At 42.8% G+C, this 27,507-nt stretch overlaps 2 protein-coding genes across 3 annotated transcripts in view; one reads left to right on the forward strand and one right to left on the reverse strand.

Moving 5' to 3' along the window:
- The window catches only part of zgc:110366 (uncharacterized protein LOC550476 homolog), a 72,754-nt gene extending 60,687 nt beyond the window's left edge, over nucleotides 1-12,067 (reverse strand). For both annotated transcript variants that reach the window (XM_039767310.1, XM_039767311.1), the window contains exon 1: nucleotides 11,901-12,067. In XM_039767310.1, coding sequence (XP_039623244.1) covers nucleotides 11,901-11,982 — 82 coding nt within the window. In that variant the 5' untranslated portion in view covers nucleotides 11,983-12,067. The remainder of the gene's footprint in view (nucleotides 1-11,900) is intronic.
- A 57-nt stretch (nucleotides 12,068-12,124) lies between these two features.
- dph5 (diphthamide biosynthesis 5) overlaps nucleotides 12,125-27,507 on the forward strand; it is a 43,602-nt gene continuing 28,219 nt past the window's right edge. The window contains exons 1-4 of the mRNA XM_039767309.1: nucleotides 12,125-12,248; nucleotides 12,336-12,498; nucleotides 17,106-17,230; nucleotides 23,228-23,336. Of these exons, the coding sequence (XP_039623243.1) occupies nucleotides 12,364-12,498; nucleotides 17,106-17,230; nucleotides 23,228-23,336 (369 nt within the window). The 5' untranslated portion in view covers nucleotides 12,125-12,248; nucleotides 12,336-12,363. The remainder of the gene's footprint in view (nucleotides 12,249-12,335; nucleotides 12,499-17,105; nucleotides 17,231-23,227; nucleotides 23,337-27,507) is intronic.

The following is a 27,507-nucleotide window of genomic DNA, read 5'->3' on the forward strand; positions in this document are numbered from 1 at the left end:
ACAATAAAAGACGAGATAGAGAGAGTAAAGGCACTATATAATAGACAGACGTTAACAGGGATGTGTTGAAAAGATTGATATACAATGGACAGATAGATCTGAAAGACACTATCTCTCTGTACACGTAAAATCCCACGTCTGTCTGTCCGCTTTCACGAGAGGACTACTGAACGGATTTAGATTGGGCTTTTTCTAGAATTTGCTTGAACATTCCGGTTGATTTTGCGACTTCTCTCATCATGCTAGAGTGATGCAGGAGTGATATATTCACGTTAATCCGAGACAGAGGCTGTGGGCCGAGGGGAGTGGGAAGCGTGACGTCAGGAGCGGGGAGTCAGCCAGTCTACCAGTTAGAGCGAATCTCGTCTCCGCTTCGCTAGCGATACGCGTTTATTTATTGATTTTTAAAGTTTGTCCTGTTTCACTACTACACGGGCGAATCCACGGGGGACGGTTAGTACTGTATAACCGAGAAACACCATATAATATACACAGAGATAGGTAGATCTGGACGGCACTAGATAATAGAGAGAGATGTGAAAGGCAGAGTATAATATACAGAGAGAGGCACTATATAATATAGAGATATGTAAAGCACCATATAGTATACATCTCAAAGGCATAATATAATATCCATACAGACAGATGTGAAAGGCACTATATACGATGCAGATAGATGCATATGAAAGGCATCATATTATATGCACAGAGACAATTAGATCTACAAGGCACCATACAATAGAGAGAGATATACAATACAATACAATCTAATTTTGTTTAGCCCAAAATCAAACAAGGAGGGCTGCAATGGGCTTTAACAGACCCTGCCTCTTGACAGCCCCCCAGCCATGACTCTCTAAGAAGACAAGAAAAAACTCCCCAAAAAAAAAAACCCTTGTAGGAAAACAAATGGAAGAAAGCTCGGGAAAAGCAGTTCAAAGAGAGACCCCTTACTAGGTAGGCTGGGCGTGCAGTGGGTGTCAAAAAAAAGGGGGTCAATACAATACAATACACAGAACAAAGCAAATCCTCAATACAGTATAAAAAATTAAAATATTACAAGTATGGAGCTGAATTTGACAGTAGATGATATCACAGAGATATGGAAGGTACAATATAACGTGTAGTTAGAGACACCTGAAAGGCACCATATTATATGCACACAGACATATAGACTTGAAAGGTGCTATATAATAAAGAGAAATATGAAAGGCATTGTATAACATGCAGAAAGACAGATAGATCTGAAAGGCACTATAAAATAGCAATATTAAAGACATTTTATAATATGCAGATAGACAGATCAGAAAGGCACTATATAGAGAAATATGAAAGGCACATATAATATGCAGACTAATACATCTGAATGGTATATTATATGCACACAGATTATATAAACTTGAAAGGTGCTATACTGTACAATAGAGACAGGAATCATATACTGAAAAACAGATTGATCTGAAAGGCACTATATAATGGAGGTATTGTGTAATATGCAGTGTCACACACGTGTGAGTAGGAGGCAGCAAAAGGGCTTGAGTAATTGTAATTCTACACCAGACCAGGGGGTGGCGAGGTGCACCGACTGTCTCTCTCAGTTCCCGGCAGACCTTTCTCTGGAAATCCCATTGGCTTCCGGCGCCTCTGAAGACATTACTTTCGGTACCAGTGCCTATGATGGCGTCACGTCCGATCCCGAAGGCATCACTTCCTCCACCGGCCTTTAAAGCCGCTATCTTTTCTCATGATGATCAGTTCTGTTCTGGACTCTGTTCTATGAACATCTCTTTATCAAATTCTAAGCAACTTTGCAGCCAGGAAACAATATGCGGTTGGCTGCCCCAAACCTTTATGATGTCTGTGACTCATTCTTGTGACAGCAGATACAGAACCAAAAGGTACTAGACAAAGAGAGACGAACGGCATCTTATCATATTTGGATGGCATTCTATAATATGCAGACAGATAGATGGACAGATCTGAAAACCACTAAATAATAGTGAAAGATGGATATGAAAGGCACCACATACTATGCAGACAAATATATAGGAAAGCCAAATTATATGCCCACAGACAGATCCGAAAGGCACTATATAACAGAGGGAGAGGTATGAAAGGCATTGCATTATAAGCAGAAAGACAGAGAGATGTGAAAGGTATTATATAACAGAGATTTGAAAGGCATCCACCTTAATCAAAAAGTGTCTGTCTGTGTGTGTGTCAGTCTGGTTGCTATGTCTTTGTCATTCCAACAGATGGTGCATCACAAACATTAGCACTGCTTTTACGAATCCTGTACCAAATGGTATGTAACATGTATGTTAATGTGGAGGTCTACGCCGATTACTTGGATTTCAGTCCGTTTTGGACGGCTTGCACAGCTTGTTCTGTAATATGCAGTTAGTCAGATAGATCCAAAAGGCGCAATATAATAGAGACAAATATGAAAGGCACTGTCTAATTAATATGCAGAGAGACAGAAACAGCACGACAACCATCATCCTGCCCTAACTGAAGAAAAGGAAGTTGCACAGTGCAGGGAATCAGGAGATGAAGCTGTGAACGCTAGGGGTCGCTGTTGCTCCGTTGAACCCATCAGACAGACGTCCAGGACACACGTTTAAAAGCACTAAGAATAATTTTAATAATTCTTTCAAATAAAGTGCACAAAGCACCGCACACTCCACAATTCTCCAATCAATACAATAATCAATAATAAACACAATAACAACAATTCTCCACTCCCAGTAGCTCCGTCACACTCCCTCCCAACTCCAGCTCCATCTACTGGGTTTCCCACAGTCCTTTTAAAGTCCATGAACCAGCAGTATTCCTTCTTCAAGTATCCCGGAAATACTGCGGGTTTCCGTCCTCGTGACTCAGAAGTACTTCCGGGTTAGCGTCACGGAAATATTCCCCGGGTTCTTGATGAGCTCCCCCTGGCGGCGCCCAACAGGGTTGAAGAGATGGACTCCATGTCCCATACTGCCCTGCGGGAATCCGAGGAACCATTTCCATCCAGGGGAGCTGCCATCTAGCGTCCCGGGGATGTAGTGTCCTGAAAAGGCTGCTTTCTTTTGTTGAGGGACGTCTCGGCCGGACTGAAACGCCAGTCGTCCATCACAAAGTGCAGTGAAATAATTTGCTCAAAGATTATTACAAAAATTGCTAAAAACCAACATGACTGCACCAAAACCAAAATCAAAGCCCAAAAATCTTACCGATGAATCACTGATTCTTGACCCTCACACAGGAGATTTTGTTTCTGAATCCGCAAACTCGGATAAACCAGAAAGTGAAAAGTGGTGCCCTCTACACTGTTGCCATGGTGATGTCACACACTGCCCACATTTAAGAACAACAGAGAATGTTTCTCTACTACAATATCAGTTGGGCCCAAAGGTGGTCTAAGTGTTAGAAATGGGGTACTACCTTTATCAAGCACACATCTGCCTCTTGCCCCATGGTGGTTAAGATAGAGAGCAGCCAGTCATCTGGATGTGTGGACCCTGCAGACGTGATGATGGATGAACCTTTCAACCTTCCAACCATAACAAAGCAGGGGAGTGTGGAGCGCAATGCAAACACTTAAACATCCTGCTTCCTTCCCTCTTCTCGTGTATATGACGGTCACTTATTTTGATATACGGTGTCCTTCATTGCAAGTTGGCTCAGAGACGGGCACAGATCGTCACATGCGGAACATGTTATGGTCAAGCCAAGACACCTCCCCTGGCTTAGGTTAAAACTGCTACTTTAAATATTCTTTGTTCTGTTTTCATTATTGTCCATTGTTTTCGGATTTATATCGAACAGTTCATTTAGTATTTGCCTAATTATGTATGTCCTGATAACTTTATTCTGTTTAGCCTCTCTATTATAAAAGAAAATCTTGAGACAAGACAAATGCCAAGAGATTTATTTCAAGTCCCGCCCTCCTCTCCACCATTTCCGGTTCATGGCCCATGCCCATGGTCCTCTCACCTCTCATTGGCGTGAATGCTTTTGTCTTCACAGTTCCTGCGCTCTCAGCTCTTATAAATTTTAACGTTTTCCTCACTTTAAGTTCCCAATAAAAGAAGACGTATTATGTCCAAATCTTATTGAAGAATTTCATCACAAAGGGTTATCAACAGAAAAAAAGAGCTCACGGGCAATCCTAAGCACTGAGAAATGATGAAGTCAAACGAATTAACGCGAAAATTGTCCATCGGTTTCACTGCAAATTGGTTAAGTGCGTATCAAAAGACTCTGCTGAAGCAGATGGTGCGGAAGATAAAAACATCAATTTACAATATCATGAAGAATATCTACAACCGGGTCTTCCACCAGCCGAATTACTGTTGAAGGAAGGATGTATCATGATGTAATTGTGTAACTGATGTCTGAGTGATGGGCTATGCAATAGGACAAAATTAGTTGTATTCAAACAATTCTGACATGTAAAATTAACAGGCGACAAGAAAGGTAATGTAGTCCATCTAACATGAGACACCAATGGAGATCTTGATATGCCATGTGTATTGAAACGATTATTTCCTGACTGACTATTTTGATGCCTGCGACCTGTGGTTGCACATCCTGTTCTGGGCTCCAGTGCACGTCTTACGTCATCTGCTCACGTCTGTCAACCTGTGAATGTCACACCTGATGTCTATGCATTAACACGATTAAAATTAATAATAATCAAATTAAAACAACAACCAGTGAAACATACGAATTTGAAAATAATCAGATGTTTTTATATTAGTGTGACCATCACAATAAAAAAGAAATACATTAAACAATACAAACTAAAATGCACGTAGTCTTTAACCAAAAAAAGTGCACTTAACTTCACCAAAAAATACATCGTTAAAACTGAAACATTTTTCATATTTTAGTAATAAATGACAAAATGTAGACATAAACTATATAATGAGTAATGCCTGAAGTGCAAAGATCAAATAAACACTTTCACAAAAGGTTCAAGGAAAAGACAACAGCTTCCGTGGCACAAGTCAAGTCAAGTTAAGTTGGGGAGCATGCACTGGTACAGCGCGTTGCCGCACCCACTACATGACGAAACAACTCGGAATCTCAGTTGGCAACCCCCCAGGCAGACACACAGCCCAGTCCCACCCTCCAGAAATGACCCTCTATCTGCCACAGCCAGCTGTTACGTGGGCGACCCCTTGGCCTGGTCCAGCCACTCGGGTCTCCAACAATGAGGATCCTACGAGCTGGATTACCCTCGGGGAAACACGCCACATGGCCGTAGTACTGTAACTGACGCTCCCTCACAATGCAGGTCATGTGCCTCATTCGGGACTCCATGAGCAACACAAAGTCAAGCCAACAGTACCCAAGGATCCTCTAAAAAGACACACATGAAGGAGTCCAGTCTTCATCTCAGGTCACTGAATAGAGTCCATGTCTCACAAACAGGGGGCACCAGGACTCTAAAGACTTGGACCTTCGTCCTTTGGCATAGATATCGGGAGCACCACACACCCCTCAGTGACCTCATGACCCACCATGCTCTCCCAAGCCATCTACTGACTTCATAGGAAGAGTCACCAGAGACATGAATGTCACTGCCAAGGTAAGTAAACCTCTCAACGAGGTCGACACTCTCTCCGCAGACAGACACACTGCTGATGATCGTACTCAAGAGGTCATTAAAGGCCTGGCTGTTGGTTTCTATCAGGACACTTGCAAGCCCAGACACTCAGACTCCTCACTCAATCTCTCGAGCGCCCCGATCAGAGTCTCCATTGACTCCGCGAAGATCACAGCATCGTCAGCAAAGTCAGGATCTGTGAATCTTTCTTCATCAACAGAGGCCCCACAGCCGCTGGACCCCACGACCCTGCCCACCATGCAGTCCATGTGATCATTGAACAGAGTAGGAGCAGAACACATCGCTGACGAACCCCAGAATCAATGGGGTAAAACGCAGAGGTCCTGTCTCCACTCTGCACAGCACTCACAGTACCAGTGTACAGGCCGCCCATGATATCCAGCAACCTCCAGGGGAACCCGCCAAGTCTCAGGATGTCTCACAGGGCAGCTCGATCAACTGAGTCAAACGCTTTGCGAAAATCAACAAAGGCTGCAAAGAAACTCTGCTGATATTCGCTTTTGTGCTCCATGAGAACCCTCAGTGCCAGGATGTGGTCAATGGTAGACTTCTTAGGCGTAAAACCAGACTGTTCCGGTCAATGATGCATTTAGAGCGTCTTAAAGCTGTCCTTGGAAAGCTTGAGACAGACTGGCTTGACTACTAACACCAAGAAATGAAAACTGGCTACGTCTGAGACTCATTACATTATTAGGTTATTCTATGGGCAGGGGTTTACTTCGGCCACAGTTAAGGAAAGTGGAAGAGATGCTGGCTTACCCGCAGCCAAAAACACAGAAACAGGTACGCGCTTTTCTGGGGCTTGCTGGTTACTACAGAAGGTTCATCCCTAACTTTGCACATAGGGCTGCTCTTCTTACAGATCTTACTAGAGGCAGGAGAAACCGCCCTATTTTATGGACAGAAATTTGTGAACGTTCCTTCTGTGATTTGAAAACTGCTTTGTCTTCTTATCCGGTTCTGCAGAACCCCGATTTCTCAAAGGATTTTGTCTTACAAACGGACGCAACTGCGTTTGGTGTAGGCGCAGTCCAGTCACAGATTTTTGATGGAGAAGAGCACCCTATCACATATTTGAGTAGGAAATTACTTCCTAGGGAACGCAATTATTCGGCAATTAAGAAGGAATTTTTGGCAATTAGATGGGCTGTAGAAGCGCTTCGTTATTACTTATGGGGTCAAAATTTCACTTTGGTAACTGATCATGCTCCACTTCAATGGTTATGCCATCAGAAAGATACAAACTTTCGTCTCATGAGATGGTTTCTGGGCTTACAACCTTACAGTTTTACAGTAAAGCATCGACCAGGCTCTGAGCACGTCAACACAGACGTATTATCACGACTGTATGAACCTGGTACAGAGAGACGCTTGATTCACGAGAATGTGAATAAAGCTGAGGAGGTAGGGTGTAAACTGGAGGGCTGATTGCACCCTCAAAGGACACAGACACCCCTGGGAAAACCCCTGAAACACAGTCGACCTTCACATTGCTCCTTACCTTTCTCACTTGCAGTATAACGCATGATAAACCTCTCGCACAGTACTCCACTTACTTAAAAGCCTTGTACAGCGCCTGACAGCTTTGGAATTGATCGTTTGTTTCTCTCTCTCTCATCTCATCTCATGGAGCACGTTTAAACTTTTGGAAAAGAGACAAATGTTCGTTTGCAGTGTTTGAATAAAGTGCATGTCTCCACAACCTCCTGTGTTTCTGTGCAAATCCGTGACCCAAGCGTGACAGTATAAAGATAAACATAAATAATAAGTAGCAGAAAGATAATAAGTAACAGAGGCAGCATAAAGTATAAAATAGTGTAATGTGCAGGTAGGTGTGTGATGGACAAGTCAAATACAGTTGTGTGAGGTCGACAGAATGGAGGTGGCCCGCTGTTATAAACTCCAGTCAGTTATTCAGAATTCTAATGGCCTTGGGAAAGAAAGAGTTCTTTAGCCTGGAAGTCCTGCATTTCATACGTCTGTACCTCCTGCCTGAGGGTAGAAGTGTGAACAGTTCGTGTTGGGGGTGAGTCGAGTCAGTTCTCCTGTGGACTCAGCGGTTGTAGATGCTCTGCAGAGAGGGCAGTGGGGTCCTGGTGATCTTCTCAGCAGTCTTTCGAAAGCACACTGGCGCTGGTAGGATTTGCGAGTATTGAATTTTCTCTCTCTCGACTATTTTTTGCTTCAGTGACTTGGATTTTCTTGTGGTTTTCATATTGGCTCTCATTTGCTTTGGATTACCGGTTAGGCGAGTCCTTTTTGCGGATTTCTTTCAAGTAATGTGTTGTATTTATTTCCTATTCCTTCAATAAATCCTTCCTTTATAAAGTTCTTGGTTGCCTTGCTCTGTATAAGCCAGGGGTTGGCGGTGATCCCCTCCTTTGTGGTCCACCTTTTCAGGGCATTTCTTAGTATATTTTAGTATATTACTTTTGAAGCACATTTTCATCTGGCATAGGCTAGAGGAGGGGTGGGCAACATCGGTCCTGGAGGGCCACAGTGTTTACGGGTTTTCATTCCAACCCAGTTGCTTAATTAGAAACCAATCCTTGCCAATCTCAGACCATATTTAATCTTATGGGTTGTTAGTCTGCAATGTAGAGTTCTGAAATTGTAGATCATCCAAATGATTTGAAGCCTAAAACATAGAATTTCAGTCTGTTAAAATTTTCTATCAAGCTTTTTATTAAATCAAACAGTGCATGATAAGCACACACAGATATAAATGGGAACAAGCGAGATGGAGAACTACTGGCTGCTTTGTCATTTCCATCTTACTGCTAATGAGGAGCCATTAATACCCTGAAGGCAGCTGTTTAAGATTGAAATAAGCAATTAAGGGTGGGGAACCTTAACACGCGAGACCACTAAAATGAAGCATCAAAATATCACTTGAGCAATAAGGGCTTCATCAGCAATAATTGACTTCCCATTAAGAAACTGGGTTGGAACAACTGCAGCCCTCCAGGACCAACACTGCCCACCCCTGTGCTAGAGGAAGCGAGGCTGCCTTCTGGTGCACCTCCTCTAAGCAGGCTGCTGGGATTCAGGCCTACTTCTCTGGCAAGACTCCATTGACTTTGTGAGATAAATCATAACAGATTCACTGGGAACTAAATGGTAACCAGTATGTAACCCAGGCCCAGAAGCAGAGCCTTTCACCCTTTCAGCTACAGTGCAAGTGTCTGCTGAGCCCGTCAGCAAGCGAAGGGTTAAACTGCCTGTTCTCGGTTCCTTCGAAAGGCTCAGCGCACAAAGATACGATCAGCTGCATCATTTCCTGCCATTCTTGGGACACGGCGACAGAAGAAAGGGAGCCAGACGAGGCGCACAATGACTGCTGGGAGCCAACAGTAGCGCCAGAACTCTCATTCAGGGGCAGCTGTGGGAAAGGCGGATGGGCAACGAGAGAGAAAGAGAAACAGAGAGATGCACGTGTGTCAGCGCTTGAGTGGAGAACAAAAGTGAGAATTTTCCCAAAAAACAAAAAAAAAAAAACAACAGTTTTACGATAAAATGACCAAAGACCCCCAACCCTCCACTCTATGCTGTCATATCTCAGCCAGGGTTTCTCCTCTGGCTGGGATTCTTCACGTCTTTTTTGTTCATTTTTGATTTGTGAATGTATGTACTTAATGTTCATTCTTTGCTTTTGGCTTTGTCTGTGTTTCCATGTAGCCTGTGTTATGTCCCATGTGTTTTAGGGGTGGCTCCCCCAGGAGGTGGAGCCACCTGCCAATCATGGCCAGGAACTGCCTACCACCCTGTAAGTCTGGGGCGGGGTCTTCCTGGCAGTTTATTTCAAATGCCCTTACGAGTGTTTCGCGAGTAGCGGTGATTTTTTTTTGGGGATATTTTGAACCATCTGGTCTGGTCTTTGACTAAGCCTTGGATTCTCTGTACCGGGACTTTGTTTGCTTAGGTTGTGCCTTTTGTGCTCTTTGGAGCTTCGCAGTTGTAACACAGCATTTTGCAAGGATAAACTTTTTATTGCGTAAAGATCCTGCATTTGCCTTCATCTCCAGACAGGGTTTGATGGGAACATCATGGGCATTTTTAGATGTGCTTTTAGGACTTGTGTGCTTTGGGACTCCTAGTTTATGACATCAAGTTCCTCCTTGATCTTTTATAGTGTGCCTATAGACCAAACCAGTCAATTGGTGCCTCCATTACAACCTTAAACATCTCAATTCTCCAAATACTGATGTTAGGTTCCTGTTTGTGGATTTCAGTTCTGCCTTCAACTCTAAACTCCCAGAACTGTTTTACAGCAATCTCACTGGACTAACCTAACACCCGCCCCCCCATATTGTCTCTATACACCTCTTATCCCAACTGTTGACGCCCCTTGATCCACCTTTTGATGCTGATTGGTCAATTGATTCCATTCAGTTTTGGCCTGATGAACTTGTGCTCATAAACTGAGATGCGATACACACTCGGAGCAGCCGCTAAGTGAAATGCAACAGGCTTGCCTTGCTTTTAGTTAATGACACTCGACTTATAGACATGAATTGAAGCTCCATACGCTTTTGTGTTGCATTAACACAAAAAATAAAGAGGTGTAGTGAGAAGCAAGCAATCATTTTGGTTTTAATTATGACACGATAAAACCCCACCAAAATGAAATGCACCTTGTGTACACATATGACATTACAATGTAGTTAACACTTCAGCGTTTCATAGGCCTAGAGCTCCAGGTGTGCCGATCTCTGGGCTGTCCTCCTTCCCTGAGCTGACACCATGCCAGGTCCTGATCTGAGCTTTGAGACTCTCCATCCACGGCTGTCCCATAATGCCTCTGCCTGCTTCACACAGCTCACTTGGGGGACCTCTCGACCTTCCACTTTTTCGAAGCCCAATGGACCGGTGGTGTTGGAGCTGCAGAGGTAGCCATCTCTCAGCTTTCCTCCTCCATGTACTGATCCTACAAATGGCTCTCTAGATCAGGGGTGGGCAACATCGCTCCTGGAGGGCCGCAGTGGATGGCGGTTTTTGATCCAAACCATTTTCTTAATGCAAAGTGCTGATGAAGCACTTATTGCTCACGTGACATTTTGATGCTTCATTTTAGTGGTCTCGCTTGTTAAGGTTCCTCCCCTTTAACTGCTTATTTCAGTCTTAAACAGCTGCATTCACTGTCTTTAATGGCTCCTTATTAGCAATAAGATGAAAATGACAAAGGGGCCAGCAGTTCTCCAGCTAAATCATTTCCTTTTACATCTGTGTGGATTCATCAGGCACTGAACACTTAAAGAGAAAAATGTTAAGTTTTAGGCTTCAAATCAATTGGATGATATCCTTGGAAAAGAAAAAAAAATCTACGATATAAGAACCTAACATTGGAGACCAACAAGACATAAAAATAAATAAGGTCTGAGATTGGCAAGGACTGATTTCTAATTAAGCAATTGGGTTGGACTGAAAACTTGCAGCCACTGCAGCCCTCCAGGACCGACATTGGCCACCCCTGCTCTAGATCCTGGATCTCAGCCTCGAAACACTCCAGCAACTCCACTGTGGTCTCCTTACTGCAGGTCTTTTTTCTAATCCCGCCTCTGGTGCTGACAGATAATCTTTTCTTTACATGGCTCGCAATCCTCAAAGGGACCAATCGTCTTTACCGCACTACATGTAATTCTGCAGGCTTCCCTTTTTTAAAGGATCCCTGGCTGCTGGATCTGAAGCAGCCCATTTACATGATGGAATGGCAGCTCAATCTATGGGGGACTTGTCTCTGGCGGTGTCAATTTATCAGCACCCTTGCAGTATTGTATGTGGATTGTGTGATCTCATACCCACTAAGTTTATAAATATGTGTGGAGGGGGGCAGCAAAATTGTACCTTGCCACAGGCGTGATCATTTCACGTGCCATGGAAGCGTTTCACAGTAAGTGAATACAAAACATTATCAGAAAAGACTGTCATACAATTTACATATTTAAACATTTTATAAATCGCCGTCTATAACAGGCTTAACAATGAAAGGCGCTTCAAAATGTCTGAATGCTAATTATTCGCCGCTGGAATTACTGTAAACCAAATCAGATGGCTTTCGTCACATTTACTACACACATAACGATCAGCCCTTTATAATGAAAGACGTTGTAAGCAGACTATTAATCACCTCCATGTGCTTCACGTGCCTAAAAGTTCAGATTTCCCTTCTGTGCACTTATGGGATATTTATATTTGAAAGACAATGTATTAAAACAATGCCGGCGGGTCTCACTGCCCCCTGCCATCAGCGTGAAATGGGCTTGAAAGCGCTACTCACCGAGGCCAAGAATGGGCACCTGAAGACCGTTAGAAAGAGCGACAGTTGGACACTTCGCTAGCCGTGTGCAGGTTGCAGCCATTTCAACAAATCTGAAGTCTTCCTGTCAACTTGCCACGCTCTTTAAACTTCACACCCGTTCACACTTCTCCGGCAGCACGACAGTGTCGCAGAGCAAATCATCGACTTGCTTTACGGCAGCCGCATGCCCAGGAGGCGGGAACGAATCGGTTTGCGGCTCGCGTGGGTAACGCGGAGAGAAGGCTGAAGTGTTGAGGGACGACTGTCAAACGGTCAGACTTTACAAAGTGTGGAGGGCTGAGTGACGAAAAGAAATTACCAGCAAAAGTAAGAGTGGAAAAGGCAGCTGGAAGTTCGGCTGTGGTGTTCAGGGAAGTTAAGACATTGATTTCGTTGCTTTGACTTGTTTTGTAGGTGCGGTGCAGAAAGTGATGCTGTCATCATGCTCTACCTTATCGGGCTGGGCCTTGGAGACGCCAAAGATATCACAGTGAAGGGGCTGGAGATTCTGCGAGCCTGCAGCCGCGTGTACTTGGAAGCTTACACCTCCATCCTGACGGTGGGCAAGGAAGCACTGGTGAGTGTGGCGTCCAAACGGGATGGGCGGGGCCTGGATGTAGGTTGCTAACGCGAGTATCATAGATACGCACACGGCCTCTGCTACTATTGGCCGACGAGAAGGGTCCGCATCCGCCATGTTGGAAAGGTATATTCGCCGATAAACACAAACACGTGTATCGAGAGCGTTTACTTGTGTAGTAACCTCCTTATAGAATATTATTTGTGCCAAAATTTAAATGCAATCCAGCGCGTTCACTATATTGCAGTTCAAGTCAGATGCACATGGTACAAATAATATTGGCACGGTTTTATTAGATTATTTGTTAAAAAATTAAATGCCATCCAACATGTTAACTACATAGCAATGGGACATTTAATTTTGGCATGGTTTTGTCGTGTCATAATTAAAAACATTCGACCAAATGATGATTTTGTATTGCATTTTAAAATAAGAGGAAAATTGTGTGCTGTAGTAATAAGCAATCAACCATTATTCTTCCTGATAGTGAAAAGTCAAGCAAAATGGCACCTTTTATTGGCTAACTAAAAATATTACAATATTCAAGCTTTGGAAGCAACTCAGGCCCCTTCTTCAGGCAAATAGGAAATACAAACCAGCAGTTAAATTAGAACTAACAAAATTGCTGTCCCTTGTGAATTGTGATCCCTTCTTGCCTGTCTCTGGGTTCCTCCTCACTTTGCATCCAGAGGCTCCACCTTTTGGAGACATTCTGCCATAGCTGTAGGCAAAGTTGTCACCTTTTATATGGAAAGCCAACCAGCTCATTCCAAGATGACAGTGCTGCTGACAAACCTAGCTGGGCTGGGAATGGTATCTAGGAGTGTGTATCTATGATTAGGATAATTAATGGTAAATTATCAGTAAGGAAGGCTGTCTTGCAGAAGATATTCAATTCATAATACATACAGTATGCCTCTTTAAGTGGATTTGGAGTCATGGGGTGGTTAGAGCATGTCCAGGCAGCCTCCAGTACAAGGCAGGAAACAACACTGGACTGAAAACCAGTCCGTTGCTGCATCTACTTGCCCATGCAGAAGAAGATTCAAATTGTCATTTAACCAAACTCACAGGTCTTTAGGATGTGGAAGGGAAAAACAGAACAATGTGGAAGGGAAAAACAGAACACCTGGAGAAAACTCTACGTGGAAATAAGGAGAACATGCAAATTACAAACTGACAGCAATTGATCTTGTGATTCAGAATTAGGATGCCAGATCACTAGCCAAGTTTCCATCCAGTTTTTTGCGACATTTTGTTATCGACAAACACAATATACGTAAAAAAAAAAAAAAAGTGCGAAATTTGCTGTCTCCAGCCTGTTTCCATCCAACTTGCTTTTTATCGATAAAATGGTGTGCGTGATGACGTCCCCCCCACCCCCAAAAAGTTTTGTTGTATCGCGAAAAAAAATCTGCCCTTGAGCCGTTTCCATACATAATTTTGTGTATGTCACAAATTATCTACCTTTTGTTTTCCACGTTCCACCCCCTCCACTAAACAAAGAAACAAAGAAATGGAGAGATTATTCAGACAGTTTTTTGAAATTTGCCAGCTTACTGTTATTCCAGTTTCACAAATAATTGAAATTGTACATAATATCCGAAGACGACAGCAGAATGAAGCAGTTGCTTGTCTGATAGCCCTAGAGCTCGAAGAAAGTACCCCAGTGCGACGAAACCCATGGGTATGGGAGAGACGACGGAATAAGACCTTCTGGGAGGAGGTGGTGGGGAGACACTTCACAGAAAATCTCTGGCTGCAACATTTTAGAATGACACGACCGACGTTTGAGATGTTGTGTGGATTCATCAGTCCTGATGTTGCGCCCATCACAGGTTGCCACCCTTTACAAGCTGGCAACCTGCGCCGAGTATAAAGTAGTTGGAGAAACTTTCGGGGTTAGTAAAACTACCGCCCATCGATGTGTATATGCTTTGTGCACCGCTATTAAAGAAAAATGAATGCGGCGTTATATCAGACTTCTGACTGTGGCGGAGGCCAATGAAATTCAATACCGCAATTCCTTGGTGCATCTTGTGCCACAGATTTACGGTGCGCTGAATGGCACGCATGTGCCTATTCTTCCCCCGACGAAGGCTACCGCGATTACATTAATTGCAAAGGGTGGTCTCTGTTGTTCTCCAGGCCCTTGTTGATGACAGGTGCATGATACGAGACATTTGCGTTGGCACTCCTGGAAGTGCCCATGATGCAGCTGTGTTTGCAGCATCGGATCTGTACAGGTGAGCCTACCTTTCAACATCCCTTCTCAGTGTGATAACAACTGAATTAGTACTGTAACCTGCTTCCCTTAAGGTTTTTAATTAAAACTGAAATTTGAATTAATACAAAATAACGACGTTTAATCAAAAAAAATCTAAAGTTAATATTAATGAGAGAATTTCTCATATATGCTAAAACATCTGCCATTTAATAATAAGAAAAAAATGTTTAGATAATAAGACACGGTTTATTAAATATTTTGACTGGCACAGTAAATTACCTTTGCGGTTTTTGTATTATTTAGACATCCCGAGAGACACCCCCAGGCTACAGTTGATGTGGAGGGAGTTCAGGTACCCCTTTTTTAGTAGTAGGAGACCCAGCCTATCCGGTACTGCATTGGCTCATCACGAGAAATAACGAGTTTCTTCATCAGACCATGCGAACTGCTCCGCCATTCTCATTTTGATGAAAATGTATCATGTGACACATTTATTTGCATTAAAGCCCTTTTTTTTCCGACAAAAGGTGTTTCCAATGTAGTTTTTGCGACATCTGAAGTATAGATATGGAATTTATGCACTAAAGTTAAACGGAAAAATATTATGTCGACATGTACCACATTTTATCGATAATTAGCATTTCCATCAGCTATATCGGTAAAAAAATTTGAAGCACTAAATATTTTTTCGCAAAAACTCCTTGGATGGAAACCTGGTTACTGAGACTACAACTGTAGCCTTTGTGTAGTCTCGCAGAGCCTGACGTATAATGCATTTGTCTGGAGTCAATTGTGAGTGAATTTGGCTCAGAAGTGAGGAGCATTAGATGGTTCACTCAGGTTGAAATTTCTAAACTAATCCAGTGCCTCATGACGGCAGAGCTCACAGGAGGGAGTGGGGAGTTAAACAGTAAAGAGTAACCGTTCACTTGTTGATCTGGTCTGATGGACAAACAGCCTCTGGTCATAATGAGTAACCTTCAGGAGATAAACATTTCCTAAGAAGACTTGTTAAACATATGTATGTGTGTCATGTTTGCATAAAACGCTTTGAATTTTTTTTTAAATGGAAAGGATGCACACATCTTTAAAACCAGGTTATTTTTGGCATTCAAAGGCATCACTGGGGCTAGTGGTAAAAGTGAATGATGCCCTTTTGCCGGCTTTATGTAGTGTCTGCCACTCTTAATTACGACAATGTCGCCATAGTCAATGTGCTGTTGAAAGAACCCCACAGTTGTTACAGTATATAGTTCGCATGATCATATTATGCAATATTTTCATTTTGCCAAGGTGCAATCCTATTATCATCTGGCAGTGGCTTTGCTGACCTGACAGCCTGACTTAGGTCCTTAGTATTGCATCTTGTGGGTACAGCAGGAACAAGAGCAACAATGTAGGAAACAGTTTGACTTGAGTCTTGTCACCCACATCTCATTATTTGGCATTCTTTCACATGCATGATTAAAAGCAAATATAACTTTGGGTAGAATTTTTTTGGATTGTGAGTGAAATATTTTTTTTCCCCAATTAATGTAAAGTGCCTGTCCATTCACTGTCGTGCCCATTTTTCTACTTCAGAGTAACTATTGAGCTATCCATTCATTTAGTGAATCTACACAATCCACATCTAGGATTGTGTGGCACCAGAAGCCTACCCCGGCAGCATTGGTCACAAGGCAGGAGCCAGTTGTTGAGTATGTACCAGTCCTTTGTAGTGTGCACTCACATATACAAATCAACTTGACCTAAAACATGCATCTGTGGAACGTTGGGAGGATAATATGAATGTCTGTAGAAAAACCACCACAGATGTGAGAAAAGCAATGTGCAAGTTCCACAAAGAAATTGACTGGCCATAGATTTGAACCCAGGACTCTGGAGCAGCGAACCAGTAGCACTTACCACTATGCCAGCATGCCACCCCATGATATATGACCAGTAGTTTAATGTCAGGATGAAGATACCCCCGTTTTTAAACCTTGCAGATCTATTACTTCCAAGCCAGCGTTCCAGCCTTATATAATTGAATGCTTCAGTACAGAGTTCTCAGCTGGAAATGCAGATTGGCCTTATTGGTGTTGACGTGACCGGGATCATTTGATTGTGTTTCAGCTGAAATTGTGCAACAAAACGCTTGTTTACATCCAGTGGTAGCTGCGGGTGAGTTTGCAAGACTAATAGACTGGAAACAGTGACCACAGAATGTCATTTTTACATACTGTACAGTTTTTGGATTTTTGCTGTGCAAGACCTGGTGGCGTCCAGTGTTAAAAACTGTAATGAATCTCTCCCTGCTCTGCAGCTTCAGATGTGCGTATATCTGATGTGTTTAAAAAGTATTTGAGATTAACTGTGTGGTGCTTGGAATTTTCAGGAGGAGTACTATGGTCGAGAGCTGATCCTTGCGGATAGGGAGACGGTGGAGCAGGAGGCCGATGAGATTCTGAGAGGAGCAGACCAGACAGATGTGGCTTTCCTGGTAGTTGGCGATCCTTTTGGGTAAGTGTTTATGGCATTATTGTAATTGTGAAACAATGTAATTCAGTTGATAGGTTACTACCTTCTCCTGTCCTGAAGGTGGTAAGCTGTTTTCCTTCTGGTTTTAACTGTAGCCAGGCTGTCACTTCATCTTGGTGTCAGGCCTACCTGTTCTGTTTGGAATCGATCAATAAATCAAACTTCATTTCATATATTGTCATTAAAAGGCAGTCACATTATAAGCAGAAATACATGGCTAAAAAGATTACATTACAGTATTATGCGTTCAGAGTGAACAATGCATTAAAATTACGCTGCAAATAATTAGTAAAATTACAGTTCTGGAAAGCTTCAAAGTATACCCCACACATTTTCAATATGAGCATAAAGGAGTTTTACAAATCAAGCACAGTTGCAGTATTTAAAGGTGGGAAAGTTTTGGTATAATACAGAGGACAACATGTTGCATCGGTGACATCCATTCATTTACTGAAGATATGCCATCCACTTACAGCATTCTGGGGAACCACAGCCTCACTTGGCAGCATGAGGTGTAAGGCAAGCAAGATCCATGAGCAGTGGGCAGTTCTCCTTCACATCCTGTTCCACACTCATCCCAGGACAATTGAAAATTGCTAATTATCATTTAGCACACAAGCCTTTTGGGTATAGGAACAAAAGCAGGGAATCTGTGATAATACAACATAGACATGAGGAGAACATGGAAATTCCACATGAACAATGTGGAAAGCTAAGGTTGGATCACAGACAGACAGACCACAGGAGTCCAAACTCACACTTTTATTTTCTCCTCTTCAGCCTTTACACAACACGTTGCACAAATCACAGGTTTATGCACTCTTGGATATGGCTGTTATACGTAGACATCATAATTTGGTGACTTTACCAGTTGCATGTTGTTTTGTCTTGCTACAGTAATACAGTATTTTACTCCCCTTTTATATTATTAATGTGCAGCCTTTGTCAGAATGCCTCAGATCTCCCAGACTTGCCACTGTTTATAAGGTATTGTACTATAACCTCTCCCCACCTTCCCTCCTACATTTATAACCACAGGCAAACAGGTGTAGTAAAAGACAAACTGGAGTTAAGTTACAATTGAAATAATGTCAATCAATCAATCAACATTTATTTATATAGCACATTTTCATACAAAAAAATGTAGCTCAAAGTGCTTTACAAAATGAATTATTTTTCAGTATTATTTAAAAGTATTATTGATAATATGCATAAGTAATAACAATATGCAAAGTACATTTGAATATTGACAACCATACAACCGCGGCACACAGACTTGTTTGTTACTTAATGTGTCTAGTTAAGTCCTCATTTGAGGTCAGCTTTCATCAGAGCAGGCCTCATGCCTGTCTCAATATGGCTGCCAAGCTGTGCTCTTCATTGTGTTGTCCTTTTTAGTTTATGGTGCGAGATGGTCTTTCATCAGTTTGGTAAGAGAGAGAGGGTGAGGTAAAGCAAGCAAATGTATTGATTATCTGTCCAACCCCTACAGCCAATAGGGAATCATGGTACTTAAAGGTTTGTGATACAAGCCAATTCCAAACAGCCATACTTCAGGCCAATGAATGGGACATAAAACCCTCACACCTGCCCCAAAACCATATGTCAGCGTTTCTCAACCTTTAAGTTTTCATAACAGTTTTAATTGCACCCCCCTAACGTTTTTTGAAAGGAGCCCACTAATACCAATTTGGTTCTTTTTTAATTAATGATATATCATAGATGCATATTTTATTATACCAACTTAACTTTTATCAACATTTATCTAACTGTATATTTATTTTTGTAGTATCAAAATGTAGTTGTAAGTTATTTTTTTTGGTTTCACTAGATGTATTTTTCATATTTTTGATTCTTGTTTTCTTTTTTTCACATCTTCGCACCCGCCTTTTTGTTACTTCGTGCCCTCCTAGGGGAGCCCGCCCCACAGTTTGAGAACCACTGCCATATCTGAAGGTAAAGCTTGGCAGTTAGGCAGCCTGGCTTTCCTGTGGGGGTTGAGAGAGAGTCCTGCATAGAAACATTTACCAAACTTGTTTTACTGTCGTAAAATTCACTTTCCTGACTTATTAGTCCTAGGGGGGTAAACATGAATGCCACTCACTATTGTAACGCTAATATTACATTGCTTTGTCTAAGTTACAGATAAGACATACAAAATATTTATCAACTTCTTTGCAAAATTTCACATGACAACATACGTCTATGTAGTCTTTGATTGTTTTTTTTATTTATTAATTTTTTTATGGTGTATTGTTTGTTCAAATTCTGAAAGGCAAGGGGTAGCTCTTCAGGACAATCTTCTGTCATGGGTGGCTGCTTGCAATGGCTGACAAAGCAAGGTCATTTGAGGGAGAAACTTGACTGACCGATGTGTTGTATCACCATAACCTGCAAGTAGAATGTGGAGTTAGTACCACGTGCAGGGCGGTATGAGTTTTTAGTGCAACAGAATGTAGGCTGGGTGGCATGTCTGCCAATTCCATTAACTATTAGCTGGAGAAGCCATTTCTTTGCATTAAAACAGCTGTTGGCAATCACTTACTTCTTTTTTAAGAGCACACAAGAGCTTTGGAATTCAGAAGATTGAGTCCGCTTTTTTCTTCCTTCTTCGTCATCAAGTTCCAAACCACTAAAACCAGATAAATTGTTCAGCGCTTAATTTGTTTTTCAGGACCACTTTTATTAAATGTGGTGTAATTAATTCAGAGGAATCCTGCACAATTTACTGACACCTGCTTTTAATTTAAACCTGCAGTAACCACCAGTTTGCAAACTACTTTCCCAAGCTGAAACCACTCTGCTGCCACTTGTAATTCTTCCAGCCTCTCGTTGCCGCTGCGTGTAAGCGATTTTACAGGAGGCTGTTTTCAGTGAGGGTCTATGCATCCCACTCTCTCTGCATTTTGGGGCTTGAAAGGTAAAGGGAATGGCATTAAAAGCGGGGGCTTCCATTCCGTGTGTCACCTCAGCCAATGACTCCCTGTGTGTTTGTTTAAGTAGTGTCACCTCGCTGGCATTCCTAGGAAGTGGCCGTGTTGTCCATTTGGTTAAAGATTAAGAACTAAGTTTCTAATTAAGTGTTGTTCAGGACGGATTTTGAACACTTTGCCAATTTATGTGTAAATGAGTGATGTGATACCAGCAAGTCCACAGTTCAAATCCCACTTGACCACTGAATCCCACGTGGCTGTCTTGCATCCTTTGGAGGTTCCTTGGATGCCTTTTCCAAATCCTTGGTAAGCTGCTTATTCACAGTAACCACCTGATTCCCCAAATCTCCTTTGAATAGTGCAGCGTTTACATGCTGTGGGAAATTACCTACCCAATAGGAACCTTCAAGTGAGCGTGCATACACCTGGTAGCTACCATTGGGAGAATTATTTGTATTTATTGAGTAGTGATGTAACCCTTAACTTTGACTTCATTTTGCTGGAGATAACCACCAGCACCAAAAAGGAATTTTTGGTTGCTTAGTTCATGGAGTGCTGCAGTAGCCTGCTACTACATCTTTATTTGCTTTTTATTCACACTGAAAATGAGTAATGCAGCGTATTAACAGCTTCTTCACGTTTCTGCTAAGCCTTATCTAAAGTTCAATCTGCTCTGCGTTTTTGCATGCTCAGTAATTTTCCTGTTCCCGCTGCTTTCTTGCATGTCACCACCAACGCTCCAGAATCGGCACTGATTACAGAAACATGATCCGTTATAACCGTTTCTCCAAACATATGACTGTAACATTAGTTGTCAAGAACAAAAGCACCACTGCTTTATGATTATATACTATGCTGTGGGTTTTTTTGAGGCCTACAATTTCCATTCTGTATATGTTTTTGTCATTAATTATTATCACCCCAAAAACCTCTTTATTTTTGGCTTACATAAACCAAATACAGGAATGCCTCAGATGTTAAGAATTACTTTGCTTTTCTTCTGCAACTGGGAGCATAGCAGCCTACCTCAGATCTAAAGTGTTCATTATGAACAAATGTGAGTGTGGGGTTGGGGAAGAAGAAAGCTGAGATTTAAGGCGTTTCCAAGCTTAAAAAGTGTGAAAAGGATACAAACTTCAAATACACTTCTGGCCTATTGAATTGTACTTGCGTCTGACCCTAACCCTTCATTGCAGTCTTTCTATAAATTATTTCAGCTTTCCTCCCATTCTGTAATTTTTCCATTCATTTACTTTTTCTACTATTTATTACGTGGGACATTCCCTATCTGTGTATCTATATATTGTGACAAAGGCGCTATACGAGCGCTCAACCTGACACAGACGCATTAGGCAAGTTGATAAAACAAATGAATGTTTTACTTTCTTTTTGTTCTTTGCCTGTGGGCAACGCCTTCCCCCTTCCCACAGGCACAGCACAGTCCCAGTAAACAGAATCACAATACTCTTTTTCTCTTTATCTTCTCCACTCCTCTCTGGCAAGCGTTGTCTCCCTCCTCAGGCTCCTGGAGTGGTGGCTGCTGGCTCCTTTTATAGCCCACCCGGAAGTGCTCCAGGTGTTTGATGACCCACTTCCGGCCGCACTTCCAGGTGTGGCAGAAGAACTGCCCACATGGGCTCAGGAACCACTGCAGCGCCCCCCATGGTGGTAGCCATTGACCCCAACAGACTTGAGTTCCAAAATCCCATGCCCGTGGCTCCGATGCAACTCAGGGGAGCTACCATCTAGCGTTCTGGAGGAGGTACAGTCCTGACCAAGCTTGCTCCCCCGGTCCATACAATGAAGAGGCATCCCGGCCATCTGTGACAATATATAAAGCTGAGTAGGGACTGCAACTTGGCCACTCTCATTTATAATCCCTAATGATGTCTTTTTTTTTTTTGTGTGTGGAAGGTGGGACTGCTCCAGTGGTCCGGCTACTCCCTAGTGACCCCTTACACTGGTATGCCAAGTGTAAATTCAGTGTAAACTACAGATTCAGTTTAAATTAGGGATCTAGTAGACCGTAAGTTGACGTTAGGGAGGTCGACATAATGTTATGGCTTGTGTAGATACCCCAGTGGACAGTTGGGCGGATAGAGGTGGAGTTATTACCTGGCTAGGATGCCATGGAAGGTTGGACTAAATAGGGGCAATACCCGGTCAGGACACCTTATCATCCCTGCCCTGGGTGGGATGCCTGAAGAGTGCAAGAATTGGTAGGAGAGCATGACAGGAGCAGTTCATCCCCTACTTTAATAGGTGGCAGTGTCCCTCAGATAGAGTCCCAGTTTAGACACTTGCCGAGCTTCATGGGAGTTGGAGTCCGGATGAGTAGCCCTGAAGGGATCCCTGCTGGGGGAGGATCTCCCTGGCTTTCTCATAACCCTGAAGCGGATCCAACTGACTATGTCATGTCACCTGAAGTACTCCTGGGTCCTCGATTCAAAAGGATCGCACAGAGCTGGGAGGAAGGAAAGCACCACTCAACTGGAGGAGAGCAGACGAAAGAGTAGAAGTGACATTGTTTTTATGCTTGTGTTTACAAAGTGTGTAGTAAACTCCATTTATTTGAAGCTGGGACTGTGTTTGTGTGTTCCTGTTTGTGGCTCACTGGCGCCCCCTAGCCTCCACACTAATCAGTGTATATTATACATTGCATGGCATGTATAGCTTTCTGTGTGTGTGGTGTTTGTGTTGTGTTGTATTATTTCCAGCTGTTCTGATGAGACCTTCAACTAAGAATTTCATTTTACTGTGTCCCCGATGTACATGTGACATTATGCCCTGTATCACTACATGTTCTTCTCTGTTGAGGTGGTTCCTATTGTGCCTGTCCCTGTATGTTGCTATTGCTCTTGCCAGTTGGACACCCCTTAACAGTACATATGTATATTTATATCTGTTGTGTCACGTCTACCTTAAAATAAATATAATAACACAATAGCTTGGCAGGTGAGAAAAACATTCTTTCATCTGTTTGAAATGAAATATTTATAAATTGCAAGTCTGGGGCAGATTTTAAACTTCCACTTCTCTCTCACAGGGCCACCACTCACAGTGACCTGGTGCTTCGAGCAGTGAAAGCTGGCATCCAGTATCGGGTGATTCACAATGCCTCTATAATGAACGCTGTGGGATGCTGCGGTCTGCAGGTAAGATTGTGTGCAGCAGTGAATGAGAAGTGTATGGACACACCACATCCACGCCTGCTCAGAGTTTGTGTAGCTTTCACTCCTCAGCCTGTCTAGAAAGACATGAGACGAGCAGTACTGTGGTTAATATACACGATTCTGTGCGCTGTTTCCAGCTTAGATTTACATCCTGTCAGCTCCCTATTTTGCAGTGTGGCCTGCTGGAAATTCTCCGTGGTTTTTGGGTGCAGAGGAAGGCTCACACTAAAGAAGCCAGCTGTTCACCCTGCTTTTTATTAAAGTAGCTAAACAGTCATCCAAAAAGAGACGTGTGCTGCTTACTTTACTAAAGAGAGGCTGTGATGTCCTGAGGCCTTTAATTTTAGACTTTATGTGTAACTTATGTACAGAACACAACTTCAATGGAAGGCCATTTGCTTTCATTTGTTCCTTTTATTTTTTTATTTTGTTGTTTCTTATTCCCCATAAGTTTCCAGGCTTCTTTTCTGTTTTCATTAGATGTGTATGGTATTTTGTATGGCAACAGCTTTTAACCACAAACCTTACAGCTACTGGCAGCAGCACATTAGTGGTTAAAATACCTTAGATCAGCGTGCAGCAGTTTCTCCTAATTTCTCCTGTTGCCGTTTTCACAGCTTTTTCGCCTTCCACATTCCACTTAATATAAAGAACTTGCTGAGCAGGGCATATCTTTGAATTTGAATGCCCCAGCTTCCCAGAATGCCTGAGAGGCTTACGGTCAGCTGTTCTCCAGTATACAGTATCTGAGCAGGCTACTGGGTCATCGCAAGGCCACGTGCAGACTGTTTTTTGTACAGTAGAAAGAACCCGGCATTGATGTTTCTCTTCCTTGTAACCGATAAGACCCTCCTTGCGGGCACTCTCCGTTCTCCTTCAGCTGGGCCTAATGTTTGTGGTACGAACAATCCATAACTACTGAATGCTGGAAACTTTTTCAAAAATCTCCACCCTTCATGTTAAGTGCATCTAACATAAGCATTGTTACTCAGGATAAAATGACATCTTTTTCAGGGGTCCGCACATTTCTTGTTGAACTGTCTTGTTGTTAATGAACAGGTATTAATGGGTTTTGAGTTTGGGCTACAATGAATTTTAAAGTGCAGGTTTCTTCCAGAAAGACGGCCTGAAAATCCTGCCAACTGTGCCAGTTGTAACCAGCAGGAGGCGCCACTGTGCCCTACACCCAAGACACAGTGATACCTGACACACTTTTAGGATAAAATAACAGATATTTATTTATCCTTGGCATGTTTCCAACAATCACCTTTCCAAAGACCATAAAAATAAATATTTGTTCCTCCTTCCATCCTCTGTTGAGTGTTGCCCACTGCCCCCCAACTCTGACTCACTGATATGAGGCAGCGGGCTACCTTTTAAGCCGGACCTGGGAATGTTTCCAGTGCTATGCTGTGTCTTTCCAGAAACAATTCCGGGGCATAAAGAAAGTATGGAGGTCCTCCCCCAACAGCGCCCTCTATTGGAACCCAGGTCCCCTAACAGGGCCGCACTTCCGGACTCCAACTCCCAAGCACCCCTGTGGGTGTCCCGATTGGCTTGCCATATAAGGATCACTGCCACCTGACATATGGGGGATGAGAGAGCTCCTGACTCTTGATCCATCCATTATATCATGTTGGCTGGACACAGTTATTTTTCCATCCCACACGGCACTCCATCTGTTGTTTGACTCTGGCCGCCCGTCCAGATAGTAAGCCATTGTCCTTCCTGGCTAGGACACCCATTCTCCTCCTACAGTGTGTGTGTGTATATATATATATGTGTGTGTGTGTGTGTCTCCCTCCACTCCTCTTCAGGCTTTGTCCTCTCCTCCCGACTCTGGCCACTTATGTTTTGAGGCGGCTCCTTTTTATAGGGCTTCTTCCGGCCACACTTAAGGGTGTGCAGGAAGTTTACCAAATAAGGCCCTGGAAAGGTCCATGCGCCCCCTGGCGGTGGCCATGGGTTCCAACAGGGTTGAGCCCCCATGCTCATAACCCATGACCCCACTGAAAACCAAGGGGGCTATCCTCTATCAGCCTGAGGAAGAAACTGTCCTGACAATCCTCTTTCCCCCGGTCCTTCCACACTTTGGGCGTCCTGGCTGGGCAAGGGCCCCAGCCATCCGCCTACACTGTGTGTGTGTGTGTGTGTATATATATATATATATATATATATATATATATATATATATAGCAGTATACTGCTGCTGGATTATGTGAATTTCCCCTTGGGATTAATAAAGTGTCTATATATATATATATATATATATACACACTAGCAAAATACTTATTACAGTCCAGCTCTCTTAATTTTTGTTATCTGATGTAAATAGACTCTACCAAGTCAATAAATTATATGTTATTTACATGTTGTTTTGTAGCTTCTCATCGCTCATATAGTGCCTCTTATTCCCAGTACAAGCTGAAATTCATTTATATATGTGTGTGTGTAAATGCAAGCTAAATCCATATGTAAAATACGCAAATAAAACAAGAAATCATTTAAATATCTTTGGATATTCAGTTATGTCAGTCATTTTCCAACCCGCTATATCCTAACACAGGGTCACGGGGCCAATCCTAGCCAGCACAGGGCGCAAGGCAGGAACAACGCCAGCCCACCGCAGGACACACACCAAGCACACACTAGGGACAATTTAGGATCGCCATTGCACCCAACCTGCATGTCTTTGGACTTTGGGAGGAAACCGGAGAAAACCCACGCAGACACGGGGAGAACATGCAAACTCCACACAGGGAAGACCCGGGTCTTCTAACTGCGATTCAACAGTGCAACCACTGCGCCACTGTGCCGCCCTCTTTACATATATACTTACTTTATTTTATTGTCACATTTCTTAATATCAATGTACAAATGAGTGAAAAACAGTTTTAGTGCAAATTGATATTATAGAATATATACACTTAATGCATACTTTTAAGTATCAGTTCACCAGTCACACACTGGCCACAAGTAAACTCATTATACTGTATAGGTGAACTGCAATTTACATAGAAAATTAAAGAGTACGTCACCGTGCTTTAGCTTGCCACAGACTAATGTAACTTAAAAAAAAGAAACCACTGCTGGCTTTTCAAAGCTGTCTGATTAAGATACTGGGATGATGTAGATATCTGCTAACCAGACAAGAATATAAACGGTTTCTTATCATTTGAAAAATTTCCTGTGTGTAATCTTGGTGCTCAGTGAGTTCCTGAAAATCTCATAAAGGGGATTAAAAAGACTCCCTTCCTTTTGCTGGCCATTTAAACCCGTAAAGTCTTTCCATTCATCAGTTTTCACACCCAGTTCATCCTTTTTCAGAGTCACAGAAGATAGGAGCCTTTCCTGGCAGCATTACACACAAGGCAGGAAGTGACCCTGGATGGGGTGCTGGGCTATGTCAGGGCAGATTCATCCATGCATGGGGGACTTTAGAGCCTGCTGTGAATCTAATGTGCAGGCCCTTGAAATGTGGGAGGACAACTGGAGAACCCAGAGAAAAGCCCACCCATGTATGTGAAGAGCAGACGAAGTCTACACCGGCCAGGGCAGAGTCATAGTCTGAATACTTTGGCAATCCAAGAATGCATTGTAACTGTAGTGTCTCCATTGATTATCTTCTTATATAATACACTAGCGTGGCTGTCCGTTTGTCTGTCCAGGATTTTAAATCACCTGTCTCTCACAAACTGTTTGACTTATTGACCTGAAATTTGGTACTCATATACTACGGGACCTCTGCTATCTGCTTTGAGGTGATGATTGACCTTTAAGGTTATTCCTCTTTTTTATTTTTATTTTATTCTATTGTAGAATCAACTCTTGGCAGCGGCCATGCGGCGCATGTGTATGGGCGCCGTTGTCATTCCCTACCATCTTCACCATCACTTCCCCTACCACTTCATATCTTAACTCATTCTTGAGGCAGATTGAAGACTCAAGTGCCAGCATAAGTGAAAAATTAAAGAAAGGTACTTAAGTAATTGCAACACAAACACGGATTTAATCAGTTTTAATGCGAAAAGATGCCAATGAAAGAAGATTAGAAGCGGGCGCTAGGGTGGAGAGAAGAAGAGCTGCTCAGGAAGCAGCAAGTGCGTCAACCTCTGATTAAACGAATGGTAAACGTACAGAGAAAGAGGAGGAA

Source organism: Polypterus senegalus, chromosome 10 (assembly GCF_016835505.1).
Source record: "Polypterus senegalus isolate Bchr_013 chromosome 10, ASM1683550v1, whole genome shotgun sequence".
Lineage (NCBI taxonomy): Eukaryota > Metazoa > Chordata > Cladistia > Polypteriformes > Polypteridae > Polypterus > Polypterus senegalus.